At 37.2% G+C, this 27,370-nt stretch overlaps 1 protein-coding gene across 1 annotated transcript in view; it reads left to right on the forward strand.

The window, feature by feature from the left end:
* Positions 1-27,370, forward strand: part of Cul2 (cullin 2) — a 388,410-nt gene that overhangs the window by 128,549 nt on the left and 232,491 nt on the right. Inside the window, exon 7 of the mRNA XM_090373712.1 lies at positions 18,917-19,011. Coding sequence (XP_090229838.1) covers positions 18,917-19,011 — 95 coding nt within the window. The remainder of the gene's footprint in view (positions 1-18,916; positions 19,012-27,370) is intronic.

The raw sequence follows: 27,370 nt of genomic DNA on the forward strand, positions 1-27,370 counted from the left end.
AACCCACATATATCTCTGGTTGTGCTTGCAAGAACATCACATTAATTTAGTTGACATGTGGACTGGAAGCTTATTGATAGATGGTAGCACATGTTCACGTGCAGTCACTCACGCAGTAACACCATTCATGTTCTTAGAAAGTTGGCATTAAGCCTATAATGGAGATGCTCTGTTGTGCAATAACATTTCAGATTCACTCCCTTTGCAAAAGTTAAACAAGAATATAAATGGGAATATAGAGACAATTTTTGTATAGGTGGATCCCAAGGGGTTCCCCTCATTTCCACAGTAATCTTTTTGTAAAAGCAATATTCTTCCAAGTCAGGTGTGTGTGTGTGTGTGTGTGTGTGTGTGTGTGTGTGTGTGTGTGTGTGTGTGTGTGTGTGTGTGTGTGTGTGTGTGTGTGTGTGTGTGTGTGTGTGTGTTAACTGCACGTTCGGTTGTATGACTGGCCTCTTAGCAACCAGGAAGCTCTCTTCCAAACCAATCTGAACATTTGCTTCAACCAATCTGCAACTTTTTACTGTCCAACTTCAAGCTCACAGGACCAACTTTTTTCTTCCTCATTTATTCCTTCAATCTCCAATTTCTGGAACAACCTCCCTTCACACATATTTCCTGAAAATTACAATCTACAGAAATTCAAGTCTAATATCAATAAGTACCTTCCGACCTTCTACCCATGCATGGTACTAAGTACTATAATTCTGATGCCTTTCATGTTTGGGAGGATTTTATTTAGAAAAAAAGAAAAGAAAAATTACTTCTACACCAGTAGAAGTAAGACTGGCTGTGATTGAGGCTCCTAAACAGATGGTAGTTGAGCATTATGGTCTCTTACAAAAGCTGTTGGCCACAGTTTTTGCCCATCTCTACTCCCACCTCTGTTAAAACCCAATGGTTCCATTGCCATCTCAGCTAAAGATAAAGTCAAAATGCTGGCATCCTACTTTCCTTGTAACTCTTGTATTGATGATCTTGGTAAATCACCTCCTACCATTCCCAGTATACACTAATGTTCATAGCTTGTTATTGCCATATTTTATTGTTTTTCCTTTGAGGAGTTTGTCATTCTGTATACAAAGCATGTCCTGAATAATGTCGGCAGTTAACTCGATGATGTTCTTTAGTTCTTCACAAATGTCAACTTTTTAAGATATTCCCCACTGAAAAAAGTCAGAAAAGGTTATGTCTCAGCAGCCAGAATACCTTAGAGATGACAGTCATCAGATACAATTTTTGCTGTCTGTAGTAGCACTGCAGATGTATGTGCAGTCTTGTTAGAAATACTTGTTCAACAATCCACATCTTTGAATATTTTCAAACATTTTCAGATATCATTGGGTGTTAAATATTTCTAAAAAGAAACTAGGGCTGGTGATTCATTCATGTACATTTTGTCAAAATTATACTTCACATAGTGTGTTGTATTTAAATGCATGTACATATATGTTAAGTTGTTGAATACAGTACAGTTCTATCAGTGTCACAGAATTTTTTTCTATATGGTCAACTTACTTGGTAACTCTTGTTCCAAGAGTTACCAAAGTGTCTCTATTATAGGATTAAGGCCATATCAGGCGACTTCTCATTATACATGCAGCCATCTGTTGTTAAACTTCTGATCTACACGTAAACCAAATTATGTGTTGTTCCTGCAAGCATAACTGGAGATATCTGCAATTTTATGGATTCAGTGACTTTAAAAACATCCTGTGCAGTAACCTCCTGATTTATAAACACCATGCATTTCTGAAAAGTTGTTCATAAAGCAAAAGTTTTTAAATCATGAGTGATTTTTCCTTAGATATAATGATATAATAAGGGGTGTGTTCCAAAAAAATAAAACTTATGGGATAACCATAAGTTTTATGTCCTATCAATAAAATTTAAAACTTTTTTTTTAACAGTGTGTTTCCTATATTTGACATGGTGTCCCAAGTGCAGTCACATAATTGCCTTATGTAGTGGCATTATAACTTCCCTATCTCCAAGCAGTTATTTGATAAATCACCAACAGGACATAATGGACCCTCCTTGCCACTTGTCTGCATTACACAGAAAATTTCATGTTTGTCTGTATTGTCCCAAATTTCTGCATTCCTCTGTTTTTTACTCAACCCCACCTAATGTGCAAGTTATTTTGGGGTTTTATTTTGCAAAAACCCCAAAATAACTTTAAGTAATGCAGAACCTTGCATTTTACAGTATTTAAAACATAGTTACAACCATTTATCTGACAATCCCTGAAGCCTATGTAAGTTATCCTGAAGAAGCACTGCTTGATGACAGTCATTAACCAATCTCCTATCTTAACATCATCTAAAATTTGAACATCATGTCTTGTATCCCTTCATTGAGGAAGGTCATCTAAGAAAATTAGAAACAGGAGCACTTTTTCCTTTTTATTCTTAAGAGTGGCCTTTAATTACAACCCTTGTCTCCTGTCATGTAGCCATACCATAGTTTATCTAGAAGGCAATGGTTCCCAACCTATAAGCTGTGATCTGATTTGTTAAGTATTTCAAAAATATATTTATATTGTACCTATATTTACACTGTATTAAATAAAATAGTGAAAAATAATTATTAATAAAATGAAACACCAAACTTTCACTTTTTGTTAACTAAATCATAATCACCCGACATTGCACAGTCCTACATGTTTTTCATTAGTAATGCAGCAATCTGATGCATACTTCATACAGCCTTACTTAAACACATTTTTGTTATTTGTATAGCAGTGTATTGTAAATTTCATTTCTCATTTTATTTCAAAAATGACTTCAGCAAAAAGGTTTGTTAACAAATACATCAGGTATGGATTACTTCAGTAATTATGGCAGAAGAGAGAAAGGCTGCTGTGTATTATACGTGGATGTTCTTTCCAGTGAATCATTGAAACCAAATATAAGGTGAGGCAATAAAGTTTCCAGACTGCTACAAAGAAATGAACACAAAGTGAAGCAGCTCAAAAATGGTTTTATTTTTATTCAAAGTAGTCGCCACCTAATTGATTGCACTTATTATGCCATTTTAAGGGTTTCTGAAAAGAGTCAGTGAAGGCATCCAAAGTGATCAAGTTCAGTTCAGCAGTTAGATTTTTCTTTATGTTCTCAACATCCCGAAATATCTTTCCTTTGAGAGCAGTTTTCACCTTGGAAATGAGGAAGAAATCTGCTGTGCTAAATTGGGAGAGTAGGGTGGATGGTTGATCTGCAATGTCATGTTTCATCAGAAATCTGTTCAAAACAAGTGCAGAATGGACAGGGATATTGTTGTGCAACAAAAACCAGCTGCCTTTCTTCCAAAATTGCATCCTCACCTGGGAAATGTGCTTATATAGTCTTTGAAGCACCTGGTACTTAGAAGGCAACATTGACTCTCTTTCCTTCAGGTACAAATTCCTTATGAATCACATGCTGTTTGTCAAAAAACATGATCAGCACTGTCTTGATCCTGGACTTCTGTAAACGAAACTTTTTTTTTTTTTTTTGGTGGTGATGATTTGAAGGTTAACTGCACGCTCTGACGTCTCATCTCTGGCTTGTACTGAAACACCCAACACTGATCTCCAGTGACAGTATAGTCAGGGAAATTAGGATTGTCTTGACGAGACTAGATTAAATCTTTGCATGATGACACAATTCATTGCTTCTGCCCATCTGTGAGGAGGCTGAGTGGCACAAATAATTGATGAATCGCCTCCATACTCACATCCAACTCATCGGCCATCATTCTAAGGGTCAAGCAATGATCTCTTATCACAATTTCCTGAACATTTGCAACTCTGACCTCATTTTGAGAGGTTGACAGATGCCCACTCTGTGAGTCATTGCAACATCCTCACATCCATCTTTGAATCACTTATGCAACTCAAATACCCCAATATTGTTTCATCATCATAAACAGTTTTTAACATTTCATATGTTTCTGTTGCAGATTTTCCCAGTTTAAAACAAAATCTGATGTTCATTCGTTGCTGCATTGCAAAATGATGACATGGAACATTAATGCTACTATTGAAACTGGTTGGTCATTACTTGCAACCTGTCAGCCTACTGGACAATCTCTGTACCACTTCCGTTTACTTTCAATCTCATCAAACATGAACACAATAGCACCAGTCTAGGAACTTTATTACCACACCTCATTAATTGTAACATCATTTAAACACCAAACATAATCCATTTAAGAATAGTACTCCTATTTTTTACTTTGATGCAGTATAAAAATACCTTCATTTAGCACATTTGACATCATAATTTTCCAGTGGAAGACCCCTTTCCTGGCTTTGTACTGACTTAGATTAAAAGCCTTACCGAATCGTTAAAATGGGTAACATTCACAAAGTTTGAGAACCACTAATCTAAGGTCTTATCATGTGATCCCACTATGTTTCAGCTTAGACGGCAGTCTTTCATGTAGGACCAAGTCAGATGCTTTGCTAAAGTCCAAAATAATTAATGTCAAAAGTTATTCCCTTCATCTTGCTCACAAGTGACACTGTCATAATCATTTGTATTTACCCTACTGCTGAAGTCAGGCTGACTGCGGTTATTCATAGTTTGTTGAACCATCTTTATGGATTAGCAGTATGTGGACACTTTTCTAATTCAAGGAAATGACCCCCAAATGTAATGAAGTCCTCATAATTAACTTTAATGGTTTAATGTATTCCCTTGCTGCTTACTTCAAAATAACTGGATATATTCAATCCTCAGGGCTCATAGTTGCCTTTATGCTCAAAAGTTTTTATAGTAAACTCTGTAGTTTCCAGAGTGTTAATTTTACAGTGATCAGGTTCATTATCAGTTTTTCCTTACCACGAAGGAACTTTCTTCTGTAAAGGTTGATGTGAAGTACAGCTAATTCACCAATTTGGTCAGTGACTTTATTACAACCGTTACATAAGAGGTCCGATTTGCTCTTTTAGCCAGTGATTTTTCTTAGGCACCCTTTGTCAGTCTAATCATTTCTGTGGTACTATTGTAGACCATCTTATGACTATTATATGCCTCGGTGCTCTTAATCTTTCTATAACTGTTCCATTCAATCTTTTTGCTCCTATTAAACTAGTCAGTTCCCTGTTCATCCACATCAACATCATCCTTGTGCTCTATTTTTTTAACGTTTTAGTGATCACAGTGATTTCATAACACATGGAAGACTTGTCCTCTAATTTAAAAATTCATTTTTGTGCTTGTAGTTTGCTTTTTACTTTGTAATCTCATAAAAGGTATTATTGGTAATCTCTTTAGAGACTGTATGCAGCCTTTAGGTTTCTGGGGGGAAAAAGCACTGTCAGAAATAAATAATGCTCACAGAAAATATGGTAGTATTTCATGTATATTGAAAAAGAAATAGAGATGTTGGTTTCCAACATTTTGGCTGTACATTTTGAAGAAACATTTTCTTTGGAAAATAATAACTAGGTTGTTCTTTTAGCGGCATTACACTGCAGGTGAGTTGAAATGGAAAATAGTGAAAATCTAAGCTCCTAGTACTTCCCATACCACTTAGTCAGTGAATGAATTGCTCTCCTTATTACACTTCAACTTCACATGCTCTAATAAAGACAGTAATTCAGTTGCTGAAGAAGTCATACAAGAAGTGGTATCACAAAACATCTGTGTTTGGAGTTGTTGAGACCACCAACTCCAAACACTGAGTCTCTACTCAGACTCACTTCATTTGGTGGAGGTCCAGTTAAGGTGTCCCCACATGCAACACTTAATTCATCCAAAGGTGTTATCCCTGAATGGGACCTACTGAATGCCTCAGAAGAAGAAATTGTTCAGGAACTGCAGGATCAGAAAGTCACACAGGCGAAACAAATTATGATGAAAAAAGATGGCGAACTCCTTCCAACTCGCAGCATAATTTTGACATTCAGCTCACCTAATTTACCTTCATCAGTAAAAGCAGGGTATTTGCATTGTCGCATTCGCCCATATATTCCGAACCCAATAAGATGTTACAAGTGTCAGAAAATCGGACACTCGCAAACAGTCTGTCGAGGAGACCCCATATGTCCTAATTGTGGTTCAAAAGATCATTCCCAGGCTGACTGTAAAGCCCAGGCTCCGCTGTGCTCCAGTTGTAAAGGCAACCATCCAGCCTTTTCTAAAAATTGCGAACAATGGAAATATGAGAAAAAAATCCAGAAATATAAAATAGAAAAGAAAGTTTCATTCCCAGAAACAAGAAAGTAAATACAACTAATGACACCTAGATGTACGTATGCTGAAGCTTTTAAAAAGTTTCATTCAGTATCAGTCCAGACTGATACATCAATACCTCCAAATATCTCTATTTCGGAATGGGCTCGTTCCCTGCTCAGTTCTGTACCTCAATCTTCAAAGCAACAGATTTCTAGCAGAGCTAACAACACACCAGTCACGATACCACCTTCTGCCGATGCAGCTCCCGTAAGATCCGTCCAAGCAGATAATACAGATTCTAATTGAAAACAGACATTTGACTCCTCCCTTATGGATACTAATGAAATTTGTTCAATGGAATTGTAGAGGCTTTAGGAGCAATATTGATGACATATACGACATAATTAAGCAACATGATCCAGTGGGCATCTGCTTACAGGAGACATATCTGACTCCTCAGGTATCTATCTCCCTTGATAAAAAACTATACTCTTTTCAGACAAGATAGACCTGTTTAAAATAATACTCGTGGTGGAGTAGCCATTCTCATAGATTCGCAAGTCCCATGCAGACGCATTTCTTTATAAACCTCTATAGAAGCTGTTGCTACCCGAATAGCAATTGGCATCACTCTGACCCTTGTTTCGATCTATCTACCACCCAATCATCCATGTACTATTCACGAACTTGAAAATCTTATCCTGCAATTGCCAACCCCTTTCTGTTTATTGGGCGACTTCAATGGACACCATCCATTGTGGGGTTCTCCCAATACAGATGGACTAGGGCAACTCATTGAAATGCTCATTGACAGACAAAACTTAACCATCCTAAATACTGGTTCACCAACTTACATCCATCTCCCAACAGGATCAGTGTCTGCAATAGATCTATCTATATGCTCTCCGATCCTCTTTCCTAATATTGAGTAGACAGCTCTAGATGATCCACTAAACAGTGATCATTACCCATTAATCTGTAAAATCCAAACATCACATTCTTCAACTGCAAAAAACCACATAAAATGGAAATTTTCCAAGGCAGATTGGGCCAAGTATACCTCTCATGTTTCATTTGATAAACAGATCATAGAATCTTTCCCAATTGACACAGCCACTGATCATATCACCAAAGAAATTCTAGCAGCTGCATCTATTGCCATTCCATAATCACAGTCAGACCCCTATAGGCCCATTAAACTATTGGTGGAATGAAGAATGTAAGAATGCCAAAAAAGAAAAAAACCAAGCGTGGAATATATTCCGCAAATACCCTACTACCAATAATCTTATAAATTATAAGAAACTCAGAGCCAAAGCCCGACACATCAGAAAGAAAGCTAAAAAAAACTCATGGATCCGATTTGCAACTTCAGTAAATAAAAATACTTGATGTAAGAATAATATGGAAAAAAATAAGACAGCTAAATGGCAAATTTCCTCCATTATCCTCACCAATATTCAACTGGAATGGACAGGCGCTCTCTACTCCTGTAGAGATTGCGAATACTCTAGGGACAGTATTCTCCCAGTTGTCTGCCTCGACCTCATATGATCCGTTATTTCAGAAGATCAAAGCTTCAGCCGAAAAATCAAAATTTCACTTCAGAACCGCTGCTTCTCTACCATACAATCAGAAACTTACTATGATCGAACTTCAAGAAGCTATACATTCCTCAAAAAACAGTGCTGCTGGTCCAGACGGAGTGTATTACATAATGCTTCAACACTTAGACAATAAATCATTATCCTTGCTGCTGACCTTTTACAACCGTATATTTATTGAACATGCATACCCCACTCGCTGGCATCACTCCTATGTACTGGGGCGCCTCCGTAGCCAGGTGGGAAGGAGCAGCAGTGCGTAGCACACGCTGCTCCTTCCCACCTGGATGCGGAAAGGTCTGGGAATGACCACCGCATGACCCGGAGCAATATGGCCTTAGTTGCTAATGCTCCTTAAAAAACCAAACAACCTATGTACTGGCAATTTCCAAACCAGGGAAAGATCATTCGATCCCTCACAATTATAGACCCATTTCCCTTACCAGTTGCTGAGTAAAACTTTAGAAAAAATTATTCACCGCCGATTAACATGGTATCTGGATTCAAAACATCTAATCTCTGATAACCAGTTTGGTTTCAGAAAAAATCACTCATCCCTAGATGTTATGGTCAAAGCTGAAACAAATATCAGGAATGCATTTATTCGAAATGAACATCTTGTCATGGTCTGCCTTGACATAGAGAAGGCCTTTGATACCACCTAGTGTTTTGGTATCTTGAAAAATCTTCATTCCCTTGACTTGAGAGGCAACTTACCATGCTACATACAAAACTTCCTTCAGTATAGATCTTTTCAAGTTCGCTATAGACAAGTCTTCTCCCAAATCTATATACAAGAGGAAGGAGTCCCACAGGGCTTAGTTCTCAGTGCTACTTTATTTGCATTGAGAATAAATCATATTACCAAATGTATTCCCAACACTGTGAACTCATATCTCTATGCCGATGATCTGACTGTTTCCTGCAGTTCACTGAATATGAACTTCATTGAAAGGCAACTACAAATCTCACTAAACAATATTGAACTATGGATGACACAGAATGGTTACCGACTATCTTATCAAAAATCTAGTGCCATTCACTTTTGTAACAAACGAGGGATGCATCCTGACCCAGAGCTACACCTGACAAATCATCCTATCTCAGTTATGAGTAGCTTTATATTCCTATTTACGGTACTTAAGTTTAAAGTAACTTAGATAGAGATTTTGTAGGTATTACTTAGTATCGGAAAGGGTATCAAATCCACGTGTTTACCGTTCGTAAAGAGCCACCATTGTTACGGAAAAATTAATCAGTAAAATCTAATCTTGTCGAACTTCATTGGCAATTAAATTGTACTTTTAACTATACATATAACCACTTAGGTTACGTAACATAAATAATTAGTAAAAATAAATAACACATAACGATACAGAAGTTATATAAAGGGATTTCGTAGATAACACTCGTAGATTTCGTAGATAACACTTGTTACTGAAACATAAATATAGCGTTATAACTGTGTTAGCTGACCGGGCTAGCCGAGTGGGTAAAGTACCTGCCCGGCAACCCAAAGGTCGCGGGTTCGATTCCCGCCTCGGGCTTGGATCAAAGTACTGCAAAAACCGTGGGAGGTGCAATATGGCCACAGATGCCGATGCGCCAACAACTACCAAATCAAAAAAATAAATAAATAAATAACTGTGTTGGGATACAAGTTTAGAATTTAATTTTATACTGAAATTGAAATTTTATTGAAAGTAAATCGAAATCATGACTCAAACCAGAGCAGCAAAGCAAAAGGCTCGAGCTAATGGGAATGCTGTGGCTCAGGGGAGAACTGAGGGGGGGCAGTTGCCCTCTGAATCACAGCCTTTTAAGATGCACTATTTGCTTGATGTTTGCGGAGCAGTCAGGTATGGGACATGATACTGCCATGGGGGATGTCTTTGTATGTGCACGATGCAAGGAGTGTAAGGAAATCAGGCGACAACTCAGAGTTGTTATGGGCCTATATGAGAGCTTGAAGGACAGGGTGGATGCCCTCGAAGGATTACAAGTGAGGGGCCCATCAAGCTCTCAGCTGCCCACACCAATGCCAGAGCTTGCACTTGGTCGTCGCGCAACACAGCGGCAACCCCCAAGGCAGAATGCGCTGGTTCCAAAGGAACTAGTAGTTGTTGGTGACTCTGTTGTCAGGGAAACGGGAAACATGCTTTGTAAAAAGGATAGGTGGAACAGGACCAGGGTATGTCTGCCAGGGGCAAAGGTTGATGACGTTGTAGAGCGGATATCATCTTTTAAGGGCACAAAAGATGATATAGTTGTACACGTTGGCACTAATGATATTAAGAGTAGGAGACCGGCGGAATTACTTAACAAGTACAGGTCACTGATGAAAAAAAGCCGTGAATTAGGGTTGAATTTGAAAGTGTCTGCAATTCTGCCCAGACACGATAGGAGGGAGTATATGATGAGAGCCCTGTCGATCAATTCGGCCCTGGAAAGATTGTGCAGGGCTCAAGGGGTAGAATTTTTTTCAGCCTGGTCTGTACTTGTTAACAGGAGAGACTGCTTCTACAGGGATGGGATACACTTAAATAGAAAGGGTGCAAGAATGTTTGCTGATGCTATCGAGGCAGTGTTAGGTGGGTCGGAAAACTGCTAGATTGGGGGGGATACAAGGACTAATAGATTAACAGTAGCCACTGGCAGAGGAGAAAGTGATTCTTACACTGCTTCTATTGGTATGAGCAGCAGCCTGGAAAATAAGATGCAGGATATTACAGAGACTGCTGGGAATCATGGGGGTACAAGTAAACACATGGGTTGTGTTAGGGTGGCTAAGAGGAAGAGCAGGTGCATGTATACTTGCGTGTACACCAATGCTAGGAGTTTAGTAAATAAATTTGATGAATTTGAGTTATTGCTCAAAACATCAAAGGCAGATATTGTTGGGATTTCAGAGACGTGGTGTCACACAGATATAAGGAATGCAGAACTGGAATTTGGGGAGTACAATGTCTACAGAAAGGATAGATAGGATAGGAAGGGAGGAGGGGTTATGCTATTAGTTAAGAAACACATAAAATCCAAGGAAGTGAAGCCAGTCAACATCACTGGACAGTGCAGTGTCGAGTCAGTTTGGTGTGACATAAGCATTGGGAGATCAAAATTGAGAGTAGGAGTGTGCTATAGGCCTAAAGACTCTGATAAGTATAATAAGAAACTGTACAGAGAAATAGAGTGGGCCAGTAAATCAGAGAGTCTTATAATGGGGGATTTTAATTTCCCAGATATTGACTGGAATTTGGGGGCTGGTCACTCACACACTAGCAAGCTTTTGTGGATTTATTGGATGATTGTTTTCTACGTCAGCATGTTCGGGAGGCAACTAGAGGGAGTAATACTCTTGATTTGATTATCAGTAGTGATTCTTCATGCATTAAGAATCTGCAGATAAATGAACCACTAGGTGGCAGTGATCACAGCGTTCTGAAGTGGGAGTTACTCAAAGAGGTAACTACCATTAGGGGTAAAGGGAAGGGGTATTGCTTTCGTAAAGGCGACTACGATGGACTGAGACAGTATTTAAATTCTATACAGTGGGATCAACTGATGATGTTACCAACAGCAAATTCAAAATGGGAAGCATTCAAAGAACTTATCTTGCAAGCTACTAGGCTTTACATACCAACTAAGAAATATTGTTGAAGGTTTAGGCCTAAATGGATGTCAGATGAACTAATGAGGCATATGGCAGAGAAGAAAAATTCATGGGATACATACAAATTAACACATGACACAGAAACCTATGATAGATACAAGTTGATCTGTAACCAAGTTACAAAGGAGGTTAGGCAGGCGAAGGCAGATTACGAGAGATCCTTGGCAAGGGATGCGAAGAAAAACAGCAAAGAGTTTTTTACTTATCTAAATTCTAGAAGGAAGAGGATGAATCAGATTGGTCCACTTGATATCGATGGGTCAACTGTTGATGACCCTGCTCAGGTAGCTAACAAACTAAATGAATATTTTGCATCGACATTCACACATGAGGAGTTATTCAGCGAGGGGAATGCCAGAGGTGTATTCAACTCTATCAGTAAGCTAGAGAATCTTGTAATAACAGAGTAAAGTGGAGGAGAAATTGTTGAAGATAAACACAAGAAAGGCACCTGGGGTGGATGGGATCTATCCAGTTATATTAAAGGAGGCAGCAGAGGAAGTAAGCAAACCCTTGGCCATAATTATGAGAGCTTTCTTGGACTCATTGGAGGTACCCACAGACTGGAGATGTGCAAATGTGACCCCAATTCACAAAGGAGGATCAAAGGGTGACACAAGTAATTATAGACCTGTGAGTTTAACTTCTGTTCCAGGAAAATTAATGGAGGCACTGGTTAAAGAAGCACTGCAGGATCATCTAGACAAGACTTCAATTATAGCTCGGACACAGCATGGTTTTGTTAAGGGGAAGTCTTGCCTGACCAGTTTGATTGGATACTATGATGCAGTCACAAAAGAACTGGATTCAGGGAATAACTTTGATATTATATACTTGGATCTTAGAAAGGCTTTTGATACTGTTGCACGTGGAAGACTGCTGCACAAATTGGAGCAGTGTGGCATTGGAGGCAAATTGCTGCTATGGATAAAGGGGTGGTTGAGGGGGAGAAGACAGAGAGTGGTAATCAATGGACACTGCTCATCGTGGACTAATGTTATTAGTGGAGTCCCTCAGGGTTCAGTATTGGGTCCTTTATTGTTCTCTGTATTTATAAATGATATTGATGATGGTATATCAAGCTTAATGTCCAAGTTTGCAGACGATACGAAGTTTGGCAGGGTTGTCAAGGACACTACTGACACTATGCTGCTGCAACAGGATCTGGAAAGGTTGAGCAGATGGGCTGAGAGGTGGCAAATGAAGTTTAACATTGACAAATGTAAAGTACTACATATGGGAAACAGCAACCCCAGAGCAACGTATCAACTCTGTGGTACTACACTGACAGTGGTAGAGAATGAAAGGGACCTGGGGGTGGTTGTGCAGGCAGATATGAAGTTCTCTGAGCAGTGAAGACGGGCTGCAAGAGTAGCTCATGGTGTATTGTCAATGATATATAGGAATTTTTCTAGCAGGGATAAGGAGGTGATTATTCCCTTGTATAAGGCAATGGTCAGGCCACACCTAGAGTACTGTATACAGGCCTGGAGGCCTCATTTCAAGAAGGATGTAGAGCTGCTGGAACGAGTACAGAGAAGAGCAACAAGATTAGTGAATGGAACAAAGGGGTGCTCTTACGAAGAAAGGCTTAAGTTTTGCGAATTACAGTGTCTGGAGACTAGGCACCAGCGAGGTGATCTGATAGAGGTGTACAAAGCCTTGAATGGTTTGAGCATGCTCAATGCTGATGGGATTCTTCCTCTTGCTCAGAATAATCACCTGAGAGGGCATAAATTCAAATTGAGAAAAGACAGATGTAGGATAGATGTGCGGAAATTTGCCTTTAGCCAGCGGGTGGTTGGTAGGTGGAACAGACTTCCATCCCTTGTCGTGGAAGTTGATAGCCTAAATAAGTTTAAGGCTCAGCTGGACAGGTATTTCGAACGAACAGAGAGGTGAAGTGGAAGTGGTTATTTTTTATTTATTTATTTTACTTTATTTTTTTTTTTTTTTTTTGGCTGATGCTGCATAAGCTTGCTTTCTTGCATCAAATGCCTCTACTAATGCTAATGCTAATGAGTAGCATTCGCCTCCTCGGTCTAATTTTTGATAGGAAACTTAATTTTTTAAAACATATCAAATATCTCCGGACAACCTGCCAGAAAAAAATTAACATTCTCAGAGTTCTTTTTTCTACAATATGGGGTGCAGACCGTTACACCCTACTTCACCTGTATAGAACTCTAATTAGATCTTGTTTTGATTATGGAGCCCCGGTGTATGACTCTGCTAGGGAGAGTGTGCTAGTACGGCTTGCTCCTTTTCAACATTCTGCCCTCAGGATTGCTACAGGTGCTTATAGAACATTGCCAGTACAGTCTCTATGCTGATGCCCATTAAGTTCCACTCTGCCTCAGAAGAAAGGTGTTACTTCTGAATTATGCTGCTAAAATTCAAAACATGCCTACCCATCCCATTTGGCCTATACTTAGTGATCCACAGTTTAAAATGTTCTATAGAAATAAACCCAGAGCAGTTCAGCCTACTGGCATCAGATTGCAGGCTCTATCAGAAAGCTGAAATGTACACTTTGAAAAAGTCCTCCAAGATCCAAACACTTCAGTTCCCCCATGGTCCTGTATTAATCCATCCTGTGACAATTACTTCCTAAACTGGGGAAAAGATTCCCTTGCAAATATTAACGTGCAACAACTTCATACTGCTCTCACACAAAATTATCCGCATTTCACGAAAATATACACAGATGGATCAAAGTCTGATAGTGGAGTAGGTGCTGCAGCAGTTTTCTTTTTTAACACCATCTCTGTATCTGTGCCTACTGAATGCAGCAGTTATATAGCTGAGTTATTCGCCATCAAGCTTGCCCTAGAAAATATTGTCCATCAGTCCATTAAAAAAAGTATAATATATACGGACTCGCAGAGTACACTGGTAGCCCTACAAAACACCTCCTCACCAACCAATCCTTTAATAAAAACCGTAAGAAGTAAGATGATTCTTATTCAGGAATGCCAGCAAGTAGTCTTCTTCTGCTGGATCCCAGGAAACAAATGTGCAGATTATGCTGCAAAACATCCCTCTAACCTATCGTCTTCAGGCCTTTGCGTTCCATATGTTGATTACAGACCTAGCATAGGAAGGATATGTAAGGAACAATGGACACTTCTATGGCAAACTCAAACGATAATAAGTTATTGCAAATAAAACCAGAACCACAGTTATGGACCTCTAGTTTTCGTACTAACAGAAAGGAAGAAGTAATCTTAACCAGAGCACGAATCGCCCACAGCCAGTTTACTCACCTATTTCTGCTCACAGGAAATCACCTCCTCAGTGTTTTAATGCAACTGTCAACTCACAATGAAGCACATTCTTGTTGAATGCACTCTGTACAAATGTGCTCGGCAATGCTCGTTCAGCTTCCTTCCAAATCTAAAAGAACCTCTAAAACTCTCTTATATCATAGGCAACGGTGCTAATCCCTTCGAGTTATTCTGCTTTCTTAAACGAATAAAATTATATGATCGTCTCTAACTGCTTCCATAACAGTCACCATTGATAACTTTCATATCATTGATAGGCGCAATATGGTCTAAGCAGCCCTTGTGCCAAAAATAATAATAATAATAACAACAACAACAACAACTGTTACGCGTGGAAGACCACTGTACAAAATGGGGCAGTATGGTATTAAGGGTAAGTTGCTACAATGGATAAAAAAGTTGTGGTTGAGTGGTAATCAATGGATGCTGCTCTTCATGGACTAATGTTATTAGTGGAGTCCCCCAGGGTTTGGTGTTGGGCCCACTGTTGCTTTGTATATTATTCAATGATATTGATGAAGGTATATGAGGCTTAATGTCGAAGTTTGCAGATGATACAAAAGTTGGCAGGGTTGTTAATGACTGTAATGGCAATGTGCTACTGCAACAGGATCTAGAAAATTTGGGCAGATGGGCTGAGAGGTGGCAACGGAAGTTTAATATTGAAGGATATAGAGATGCTTGAAATATACCCAGAAAAATGTAGCAACTGTATGGTACTACACTTAGGGTGGTAGAAAATGAAAAAGATCTGGGAGTAATTTTGCAGTCAGATATGAAGTTTTCTGAGTAAGACAGGCTGCCAGAGCAGGTCGTCGGGTATTCTCAGTGATATACAGGAATTTTGCTAGTAGGGAAAAGGAGGTGATTATAAGGCAGTGGTCAGGCCACAACCCTTGAGTACTGCATACAAGTCTGGAGGCCTCAATTTAGGAAGGATATAGAGATGCTTGAGTGTGTACAGAGAAGGGCAACAAGATTGGTGAGGGTGAAGGAGTCCTCTTACCAAGGAAATCTTAAGTTCTGCAAATTGCAGCGACTGGAGACTAGGCACCTGAAAAATGATCTGATTGAGGTGTATAAGGCCTTGAATGGGTTTAGCATGCTGAATTCTTATGGGATTCTTCCACTTGCTCAGATTACAAACCTGAGGGGTCATAAATTCAAATTGGGGAATGACATTTATAGACAAGATGTGTGAAAATTTGCCTTTAGCCAGTGGGCAGTTAATTGCTGAAGCAAACTTCCACCTGTCCTTGTGGAAGTTGATAGCTTAAATAAATTCAACGACAAATTGTGTTTTTTTTTTTTTTTTTTTTTTTGGCTTTTGCTACATAAGTTCATACACTTGCTTTCTTGCATCGCATCCTCCATTACTACTACTATCACTCTACAGTCCACCAATGTCATCTGTGTGTAGCATCTCTGTGTAGCCAGTCATGCATGAATGTTATAGGTTTTTGAATTTAGTGTTGTGTTGTATGACTGACCATTTGGCAACCAGCCAGCAGAAAATCACCTGGAAATTTTTTGACTTGTTTATGTCCTTTGCCATTGGAGATTGGCCATCTGCTCCATTCATGGATACTCTGTACTGGGCTGACCTCTGAAACAGTGGAGTTCCAGTGGTTACAGGCCTTATTAAAATAATAAATAATAATAATAATAGGACAGGAGTAGGGGAGAAGTTATGCTCTTGGTTAAGAAGCATATAGATTCCAAAGCAGTACACCCAGTTAACAAAGGTTGCTACTGTAATGTTTAGTCAGTCTATTATGCTAAAGGCTAGCAATGCTGATCCAATGGTATGCATGCAACTAGTTATAAATAGTTTATATTATATCTCCCCCCCACAATTAACTCCTATTACAGAGGACTGACACCTTAGGTGCGAAGCCAGACTAGGGAATTAGGCTTGGTGCAGTGAGTCCTTGTTGTCTTCTGTCTGTTTTGAAAGTATCAGGATGTATTACAGGCTGATTTATATGTTGTGCAGGCTTAAAAAATGAATAAATAAAATAATAATGAAATAAAAAATAACTTGAGGGAGAAAGAGGGAACTCTACTCTACTATCTGTGATTAGCTAACTTGGCCCCATTTGAAGAGAACTTTAGAAATTCCTCCTCTCCTTGACTGGAACTGAACTTAGATTTCTCCAGTGGCAGATGGGGATATATTATGTCAAATAAACTGTCATGTTGAGAGTTTATTTTATGAAAAATAAAAAATATAAAAATTTTTTGAAGACAAATTTGTTTTATGTGTGTTTATGTGAGATATATTTAAGAATATAACTACTATTAAGAGTAAAGGGAGGGAATTTTACTTTACAAAAGGTGATTACAATGGTTTTGCCAAGATAGTAGTGTAACTTAAGGTTAAGTATTATTCTGTACAAATTATGCAGCAAAAAAGTTCTCATTAGAAACTTTCAAGTAGTTACCATTTTATATCTATAAAAACTACTAAATTTAGCTTGACCCCCCCCCCCATCTCCTGTGGTACACATGAAAATTATTGTTTTTCTTTCAAGCTTCTTTTTAACATGAAGTCCAGAAAAGATTTGCCATTGTTGTTACAGGCCAAATTACTGTAATGAGTATGATGAACAACTGCACATATTGTGGCAGATTTTAACTTTCTAGATGTTGATTGAAACTGGTGAGTTGGTCTCTCAGTAGTAGAACATTCCTGGATTTACTGGATAACTGCTCTCTGTACCAGCATGTTAGAAAGGCAACAAGGGAAAACATCTTGATCTGATTATCAATAGTGACTTTAGGTAAAGGAGCCACTAGGTAGCAGTGATCATTGTGTGTTTATGTGAGATATATTTAAGAATATGACTACTATTAAGAGTAAAGGGAGGGAATTTTACTTTACAAAAGGTGATTACAATGGTTTTAGAAAATTGTTAAATTCTTTTCAGTGTGACCATCTGATGTTAACAAATGCAAGTGCTGGGTGTTAAGACTAGTAATCGCAGAAGCTACTATTTTAGTAATTTTTTATACAAACTAAGAGATAATGTTCAAAATTCAGACCTCAGTGGATGTCAGATGAACTGATGAGACTAGTGGCAGAGAAGAAAAATGCGTGGAATGATTAATAATTATCAGGGAATAATTATTAATCATTAATGGACACAGAATCCATATTATGAGCATACATTACTCTGCAGTCAAGTTACTAAGGGGTTTAAGCACAATGCTAAGGCAGATTATGAGAAATCTTTGGCTAAGAACATCAAGAAAAAATATGCTAGAAGGAAAGGTAATGAAATCCATTTGTTTATCCCTTTCGTTCATATTAGTGGATATAAATAGCAGAACTGTTGACCCTCTACAGGTTGCTGACAAACTGAGTAAAAATACTTTGCATCTCCATATCTACATTCACACATGAAGAAGTTTTCTACATACAGGTTTGAATGCCTCATTTTAGGAAGAATATACATAAGTTGGAATGGGTGCAGAGAAGAGGAATAAGATTAGTTGGGCACAAAAGGGCACTCTTGCAAAGGAAGATTTGAGTTGTGTAAATTGTAGTGTTTGGAAACTAAGGACCTGCAAGGAGACTTGACTGAAGTGGTTTAAGAATTTTAATAGGTTAAGTAAACTAAATGCTGATGGCACTTACAGCTGTCTCAGATGACACAATACAATAAGACACAAATTTAATTTGGAAAGGAATGATTGTTGGATAAATGTAAAAATTTGCTTCTAGCTAAGAGTGATTAAAATAGTTTTTTTTTTTTTTTTTAAATAGACTGGACAATTATTAAAAGGGATATGCAAATGAAATGGTTTTATTTATTTATTTTTTTTTTTTTTATCTGAAGCTGTATAAGCTTCCTTCCTTGCATCATTTTGCCACTACTAATACTAAAGAGAAAATGAATAAGTTGAAGTGACCATCTAATTGTAAAAAACAGATCAGCCATGATATATGTGATTGTTTATTAGCCTTTAAAATGTCTAGATTATTTTAAAGTGTTCAGTACAACATTTCTTCTAACGAGTAGATTAAACCAGATGATTCTTGCAGATAAGTAAGTACATTGGAATTCATATTAATCATCATTAATCTGAGAGAAGATTTTGAGTTAATATATGTAATAATTTAATGTAATCACAGTACATAAAATGTAACTGAAAAAAAAAGTAGTTTACCTTTATTTTTGATTTCAGTTAGTAACTTCTTCACAAGAAGGACTTCTTAGTGCCTATCACAAACATTGGCTTCAGTACAGTAAAGGAATCGATTATCTGAATAAATTGTATATGTAAGTTAAAGTTACATTATTATAAACTACCTTACAGTTACATAATATGTTTCCTATATGACACGTGATCTAGCCAAATATTGCTATCTTAGTTATATACTGTACTGCCAAAAGTATCTGGACCTACCTGGAATTTGGAAGTCAGGTAAACTTTCCAGTTGGGAAGTTTACCTGACTGGTGTTATTTTTCATGGTCTACACTTGGACCATTGTTATGCATGAAACAATTACCATTTGATACATTGACAGTCTGGAAAATTCTGATCTTCCTGCACTATGGCAACAGTATGGGAAGAGGCCCTCTCCATATTGTTTCAGTAAATAGTTTGCCATGTCATACTGAAAAGCCTGTAGTGACTTGGTCTGAAGACATGGGTATGCAAAAGCTTCATTGGTTTGCCCAGAGCCTTGACCTTAACCCCACTGAACATTTTTGGATGAACTGGAATGCAGATTCATTTCATACCATCAGTAGGAATTGAAGACCATGTTGAAGGAGGAATAAGCCAAAATTCACTTCTCTGTTATCAATAATTGTCTTGGAGGCTACTGGCAAGGATACTGTGCATAATTAAGATGGTGGACCAACTCATTATAACATTGTGTCAATATAAGGTTCTTTGAAACATGCAGGTCTGGCTATATTTGGCAGTATAGTGTATGTCTCTTCCTCCGGGTAAGTGATGTGATTTGCTTGAGTTGGATAGTTGCAGCTGGAAATGAAATTAAATGTAATGTCGCTGGAAGTTTGTATGCTAAAGATGCAGGAATCTTGTTTGGGTCAGCATACGTTGTATATTATGTGAATCATGGTGTGACTGTGATCATCCAATTTCTGTTGTGAGAATTTCAGCAATGTTTTGTCCACTCTACTTTATACATTTAGCACAGCAAGCTATGCTGAATCAAAGAAATTTCCTGCCTCTTCAGTGCAGTATCCTCTTATGGCAATGTGCCATCTCAATTCATATCTAGCTAAAACTTTAATCATCATATCATATCAGCTGTGCTAAAGATGAAGGTAATGTAACTGTTTTGCAATGTTAGCTTTGATTAAATTGTTCCTTTGTGTATTGTATAGTGTAGATTTCTTTTATCTTTTAATACAATGGCATGACGTAATAGAAGTTTCAATGTGAATCCAGGACTTGTTTTAGAAATGCATTTTAAAAAGTTGCATAAATAAAATAAACTAATATCAATAAACTTAAAATGCCAGAAATGTTTATTTTCCATATATTAATGTACAGTGTGTCTAATAAGTATATCTGTATTTTATTTTGTAGCTAAAACAATCTAGTTTTAGCTACAAAAGTAGCTAAAACTAGAAAAATAACAATTACATTTACATCAGTGTCGTTATTTTTGTTCATTTTTTTGTCTTTGGTAATTTTAATCCCAATTGCATCCACAACAAATCAGGTTTCAGTTTGTTTGTTTTTTTTTTGAGTTACCCAGGCACCTCTGCAACAAATGGTAAACAATCTACAGATTTTTACATAAATTCAAGTGGAACATTGTTCAAATCAGTTTGAATATTTTCAAATATTTTCTTTCAGTTCATTGTCTTTGTTTGGATTTTATAGATTTATTTTGTCCAGCCCCAAATGAAGAGATCGCAAAGCATATAGCCCTGGACTCCTGGGTCATTCATCCATGGTGGCTAGTGAAAAATATAGAAGGACACTATCTTGCTATCTTGCGTGTACTCGTATATCAGTTCTTCAGTGTTTTGCCATTTTGAAACATTTGACCGCATAGCATTTTTGAGCAACTGCAAGTAGCATTCACTGTTTATGCAGGTGCAGTGAAATATGTTCAGTAATACCAAACCAAACTGTGACTTTTGTCTTGGATTGCATTTTCTCCACTATCATTCCAGGATCGTAATGTTCCCAGTCATGAGAATTGTGACAGTTGATGAATCCTCCACTGTGAAATACTGCTTTTTCCTGACCAGAGAATGATGTTGAATAGATTGGGGTAATCATCTTTCTAAGATAACATATGTTCAGTAAATTTCAAACATCTATCACAGTCTTCCACAAACAGTTCTTGGACGTAATTAGTTTTCATATTTTTCCAAGCTTGGAAACCTTCATTATAACACATTGTAAAGTGTGGACTGTATAAAATGTCATTCCACTTCCTCTTGTAAGTTGGCATATAGATTTTCTTGGACTGCAGATGAATGTGAGTTGAGAAGCTGTAGCATTTCATATATTTTACCTTCATTTTACTTGCTTCTGTCTGCAGTTTTGAAGGCATTCTGCATTTTTTCCCATCTTGGAACTTGTGTGTCCTTCAACTTTCTGTGACAGTTCTTAACTGTTTTAGGATCCAATACTGATTCCCTCGCTTAGCTTGCTGTCATCTCTGAATTTTGATGCCACTACATTTTTATCTTGCTGCAATATGTAAATACTCCTGGTTATTTAAACAGTTAGCCATTCAATACCAGAAAACAAAATAGCAGTTAGTGATGTTCACATAAGTTATATCAAAATAAAAAATAAGAAATTATTTTAAAAACATGCCATTTTTGATTGCTAGAGATGGCAATATTCAAAAGTGATTCCAAGCAATATTCCATTGTAAAAAAAAAAAAAAAAAAAATTAAGAAGTTTGCTCTCTTTGCCAGCATTGGAAGGAGACTCTACAGGGACATCTTCTTCTGTCCAACTTGGAGGAATTCCTTTAGAAAACTGTCTTACTTTTTGTTGAAAAATGCCGATTGAGCACTTGGTGCTGTCCTTATTATCTTATTTATTTGTGTGCTGAAACAAGGGCTGCATTCCTTTCTCTGAAGTGGATGAATACTCGATGGAGACAGTGGTAGATTCAGGGTAGGGGCACTGGAGCACATGTCCCCCCCTGTCATTTTTTGGAAAATATACTCCAATAATTTAAATTCCTTTTAGCTACAAAAAAAAATTTTTTTTTCATTGTTAACATAGGATTTTATCTTTTTTTTCATTGTGTCTCAGCTATTTTCAACTGACTACAGTTGGCAACACTGATGCTAATGTGATCGCCATTCTAGAGCACAAAATGGTGCCCCTCCTATTATTTTTTCTGGATCTGCCACTGAATGGAAATATACTACTATCAAAAAGAAAAGACAGATTGAAACAGTTTCCACTGAAGTGAAAAAAGATTTTGATGAATGTGTGGTATACACATTGGCTGTCTTTAGAAAAATGTTTAACTAGACTGGTAGAAGTGGCAACCTCAGACAAGTAATTGTACAGTCAGATACAAAGTTTTCTGAACAGTGCAGACAATCTGCGAGAGAAGCTTATAGTGCTTTATCAGTGATATACAGGAATTTTTCTATCAGTGATAAGGAGGTGATTATTCCCTTGTATAAGGCAAAGGTCAGGCCACACTTTGAGTACTGTATGCAGGTCTGGAGGCCTCATTTTAGGAAGGATACAGAGCTGCTGGAACGAGTACAGAGAAGGGCATAAAGGGAGTAAAGGGTTGCTGTTATGAAGAAAGGCTTTAAGGTCTGCAAATTGCAGTGTCTTTTTTTTTTTTTTTTTTAATTTATTATTTATTTTTTTAGGAAAACCTCAAACACGAAAGGTATAAAAACCTATAGTACTTTGTACTGTACCTGGATTAAAGGAGAAGTATGGGGGCGGGGGATGTGTCGGAAACATTGCTCTAGAGCAATGGTTTTCGACCTTTTTTTTTTTAATAACGGCACCCCTAAGTAATTTATTTTATTTTGTGACACCCACACTCAGTTTTCTTTGCCTGTTTGATCCGATTGTGTGTGTGTGTGTGTGTGTGTGTGTGTTCATATAGAGCTACTAAATAAACTTCAGTTATAGATCACCACAACTTTAAAAAGATACCATACACCTTTTTATAATGAAATAAATATATAAATTTAAAAAAAATAAGTTTAAGTAACTTAAACCCGAATTACGTGGCACCCCAGTTGAAAACCATTGCTCTAGAGACTAAACATGGGTTTCACCACAGCCTCCAATAAGCAAAGTGGTAGTCTGTAGACTATGCACCTGCTAAATGATCTGATTGAAATGTATAAGACCCTGAATGATTTGAGTGAGCTTAATGCTGATGGGATTCTTCTTCTTGCTCAGATTAATTGCCTGAGGACATAAATTCAAATTGAGGAAAGACAATTGCAGAATAGATGTGCAGAAATTTGGCTTTAGCCAAGTAGGTGGTTGATTGCTGGAACAAACTTCCATCTGTCATTGTGGAAGTTGACAGCTTAAATTAATTCAAGGCAGAACTAGACAAACGTGTGGAGTGAATGGATAGGTGAAATGGGAAGGTTTTTTTCTTTTTTGGCTGATGCTGTATAAGCTTGCTTTCTTGAATCATATGCCTCTACTAATGCTATTGCTAAAAAGTCTATATAAAGAAGATGTTAGAAGTGGTGGGGAAAAGCCATATGAGCAGTCACTAGTTAGTGACTTTGTTAGAGATGGATCATTAATTAATCTAACTGCTGTCTTTATGAATGGAGTCTAGAAGCCTTGGAGAGGTTATTATGGGAAACAGTATTGAATAGGTGGGTGGATTTGCAATTGATTAGATGAAAGGTTTCTAGATAGTTTAGGATTTGGCAGTTGATTGACTTGTCCATAATTTTAGAAAGAATAGAAGTCTTACTTCTAAAGTATAATTGGACAATAATTGTCCAATTATAGAAGAGATTTGTTACCACTTTTAGGAACTGCTTGGATATGAGCAAATTTCCAAGCAGAAGAAAAACAGCGGTGGAATATGAAAGGTAATCTCAGGAGTACAGGTTTTAAGAACAAGTAGAAAAATAACCTGATACTTTCTTAGCATTAGCAGAGACATATGATGCAAGAAAGCAAGCTTAGACAGTATCAGCCAAAAGGGGGGGAAAAAAAAAATATATATATATATATATATATTCCCATTTCAACCAGCTATTCTCTCTAAATGTTTATCTAGTTCTGCCTTGAATTTATTTAAGCTGTGAATTTCCACAACAACAACAGCTGGAAGTTTGTTCCAGCAATCAACCACCCACTGGCTAAAGGCAAATTTCCGCACATCTATTCTCCAACTGATTTTCCTAAATTTGACATCAGAACTCTTCAAAATTCTTCTGACATCCTTTTGAAAGGCATGCAGCAGAAGCACAACACTGAGAAAGAGAGAGGAGTAACTTTATAAGAGATGGGTCATTAATTAGCCTAACTGCCCTCTTTATGAATGGAGTCTAGAATGGGTTAGGCCTTGGAGAAGTTATGGGGACAATATTGCATGGTAGAGAGGATTTGCAATTTGTGCAGAGTGAGTAGCTATTTGGAAGAAAGTAATGCCAAGAGCGAAAGAGAAAACTGTCAGTTTTTTTAAATGCAGAGGAAGCAATATTAATAATGTGCTTATGCCGAGAGAGAGATTTGAAGTCAGGGTAATCCCTAATAGAAATATGTGACCTTGTCTAGAAATCTCAGTTGCCATTGATGATAAGCACTCGAACAGAAGAATCTTTTTTTGCATGATATAAGATATGACTGACTTTTAGAATAATTGAAATTAACTAAGCTAACTTGCCCCATTGGTGAATTACTTGGAGATCAGCATTTAAGGAAGGAATTGGTAGTGGATATATGAGAATTTTAAGCTGTTTGAGCAGGGCAAGGTTTCTCAAACTGGAAGGTGGAATGCAATGTACTATTATCAGAAAAACTGTGGATAGGAGTTCTAATCAATGGAAGAAGGTCATTAATATACAAGAAGATAATAGTGGAAGAAAGAACTGAACCTTGGGGAATACCAGCATTAATGGAGAAGTTAGAAAACAGAGAGCAGTCTACCCTCATGTGCATTGAGCAGTAAGAGAAAAAATTTGATACCTAGTTACAAAATACAGTGGCCAAACCATAAGATGGAAGCTTATTTAGAAGACCTTTATGCCAAAAACAATCAGAAGCCTTTGAAAAATCAAGAGCAACTGCTTGAGTTTCACAAAACTTTCCCACTAAATTTGACCATAGATGGGTAACATAAGCCAATATTACACCAGTGGCTCGACACTTGTGGAATGCATACTGGCATACTGATCCAATGGAAGGTTTCTAGATAGTTTACAAGTTAGTGGTTAATGGATTTCTCCATTACTTTAGAAAGAGTAGTGCACTGGGACAATAACTGGATGTAAGCTTTTTTGTCACCATTTTTTTAGCAACGAGTTGGATATGAACAAATTTTCAAGCAGAAGGAAAAACACTAGTGGGATATGAAAGTGTAAAAACTCAACACAGAACTGGAGTAGGCTCAGGAGCATAGGTTTGAGAACAAGCAGAGAAATATCATCAGAACCTAACACAGTCTTGGCATTAAGAATGTTCAAAACTCTCTGACATCCTTTTGACAGAAGACCACAGTAGGCATTGAATGGAGTATACTTGGAATGGTAGGAGGTGGTTACCAAGTTTATCAATACATGAGTTGGAAAAAAAGTAGGTTGCTTTGCAGGTCAGCTTTATCTTTAGTTGGGGTGGTAATAGAATCATCCAGTTTTAACAAAGGTGGGAGTAGAGATGGGCAAATGTTGCAGTCAATGACTTTGGCAAGAGACGAGAATGCTCAACTACTACCATTTGGACAAGAAGCAAGTTTTCTACTTTTAGACTGTTCAAAATCTAGTTTGGACTGATTAATAACTGCTTTGTAATTGTTGCAAGCTTTGATGTAGGCATTAAATGAACATGGAGATTTGGATGCAAGCCAATTGCAATATACAACATTGTTATCTTGAACAGCCTTAGCACATTTATTGGAAAACAATGGTTTAGATAAGAGGATAAGATTTTAAAGTGGAGTGTGGAATAAAGAATTTCATTCCTACAAGAATAATTTCACTGACACAATCTGGACAAATGTTGACATCAGAAAGATTTAAAAGAGTAATCCCACCAAGAAAAAGAAGGCAAAAAATCTTGCAGGTCATCCCGTTTTGCATATTTGTAATGCCAAACAATATGAAGCTGAGAATGGCCATTTGTATAATAAACTTCAATTGCTATTTCTGAGCACAACTACTTAATTTTTCTAGATCTTTTTGCAGTAACATAATTTGATTACTCTCATTAACTACTCTACCTACTATGGCATGCAGATAGACAATAACCACATACGTATTTTCAAAAGCAGAGTATTAGAGTAATCTTTGATTTATTTGAATTTTTATTAGATTACATTCATCTTTTGATAACAAACAAAAATAAGAACCACAATAAGTGTTTCCTAAAAGAAAAAAAAAAAAAAAATCCCATCCCCCTTCTTCTTGCTTACATGATCTTGAACCCACCCACACAATTAAGATGGTAACAAAGATTAGCTGCCAGACAGATGTCTATTCCAACAACATCCAAATCCCAACTCTCATTCTAAATATCCTCACCTTCAGCAACAAACTAACCTAAGATTGTCCCAGGAGACCTTAACCAGATTTTTAATTACAAATTTTCTTTGTTTAAGAATTCAGTACAGAACATATAGTTATAATGAATTGTAAACCATTATCTTGGTATGTGAGGCTGATGGTATCGTAAAAACAGTATTACAGGAGTGTAATTATTCATATTTATCCATTTACTTAATGTTAATTGATTTATTATTAATCTTATTAACCAAATTAATAACCATTGTAAAATTATTTAAAACTGTTAAAACTTATTTCTTTACCTGATGATTGCTAATAGCTATTTGGGCTAAGGTAAAGAAAGCCTGCACAAGAACGACGAGAAACATCGGATAACTTATGTGGAAAATTAGTTTCCTGACACCGACTCTAGCGCTGCTCGCTCGGTAAACAGACAGTAGGTGTTATTGGTCTGGAGCAGAAATCGAGAAGGATATATTGATTGACAGGTAGGCATGGCAAACGATGAAATGATTGGTGGTGGGCATGACAGACGACAAGCTACCATGTAGTCATTGGTTGGCATTATGATGTGTATTTGCCAGTAAAGAACGGTGCATAATAGTTTTAATAAACGGTGAACAGGTAATAGTAGCGATGAATCTTTTAAGGTGCTGATTGATGTTATGATACGTGTGTATCCGCACGAGTGTATTTAAAAATACACTCGTGTATTTTGTTTATTAACAAAATATTAAAAAATTAATATTTTGTTAATAAACAATTTGTGCTAGTCCACCCATGATTCTAAAGAAAAAAAGATTATGTTATCCCCTCCATTTTGGTAGGGGTTCAATCTCCCATGGGATTCAAGTGGAGGTAACCTGACCTTTTTTCACCATTAGGGCATATTATTGAACAAGAAAATAAAAATACATTCATAAAAAAATTAATTTTTTTATCAATGTATTT

Source organism: Mastigoproctus giganteus, chromosome 1, assembly GCF_048544385.1.
Source record: "Mastigoproctus giganteus isolate SK-2022 chromosome 1, ASM4854438v1, whole genome shotgun sequence".
Taxonomy (NCBI): domain Eukaryota; kingdom Metazoa; phylum Arthropoda; class Arachnida; order Uropygi; family Thelyphonidae; genus Mastigoproctus; species Mastigoproctus giganteus.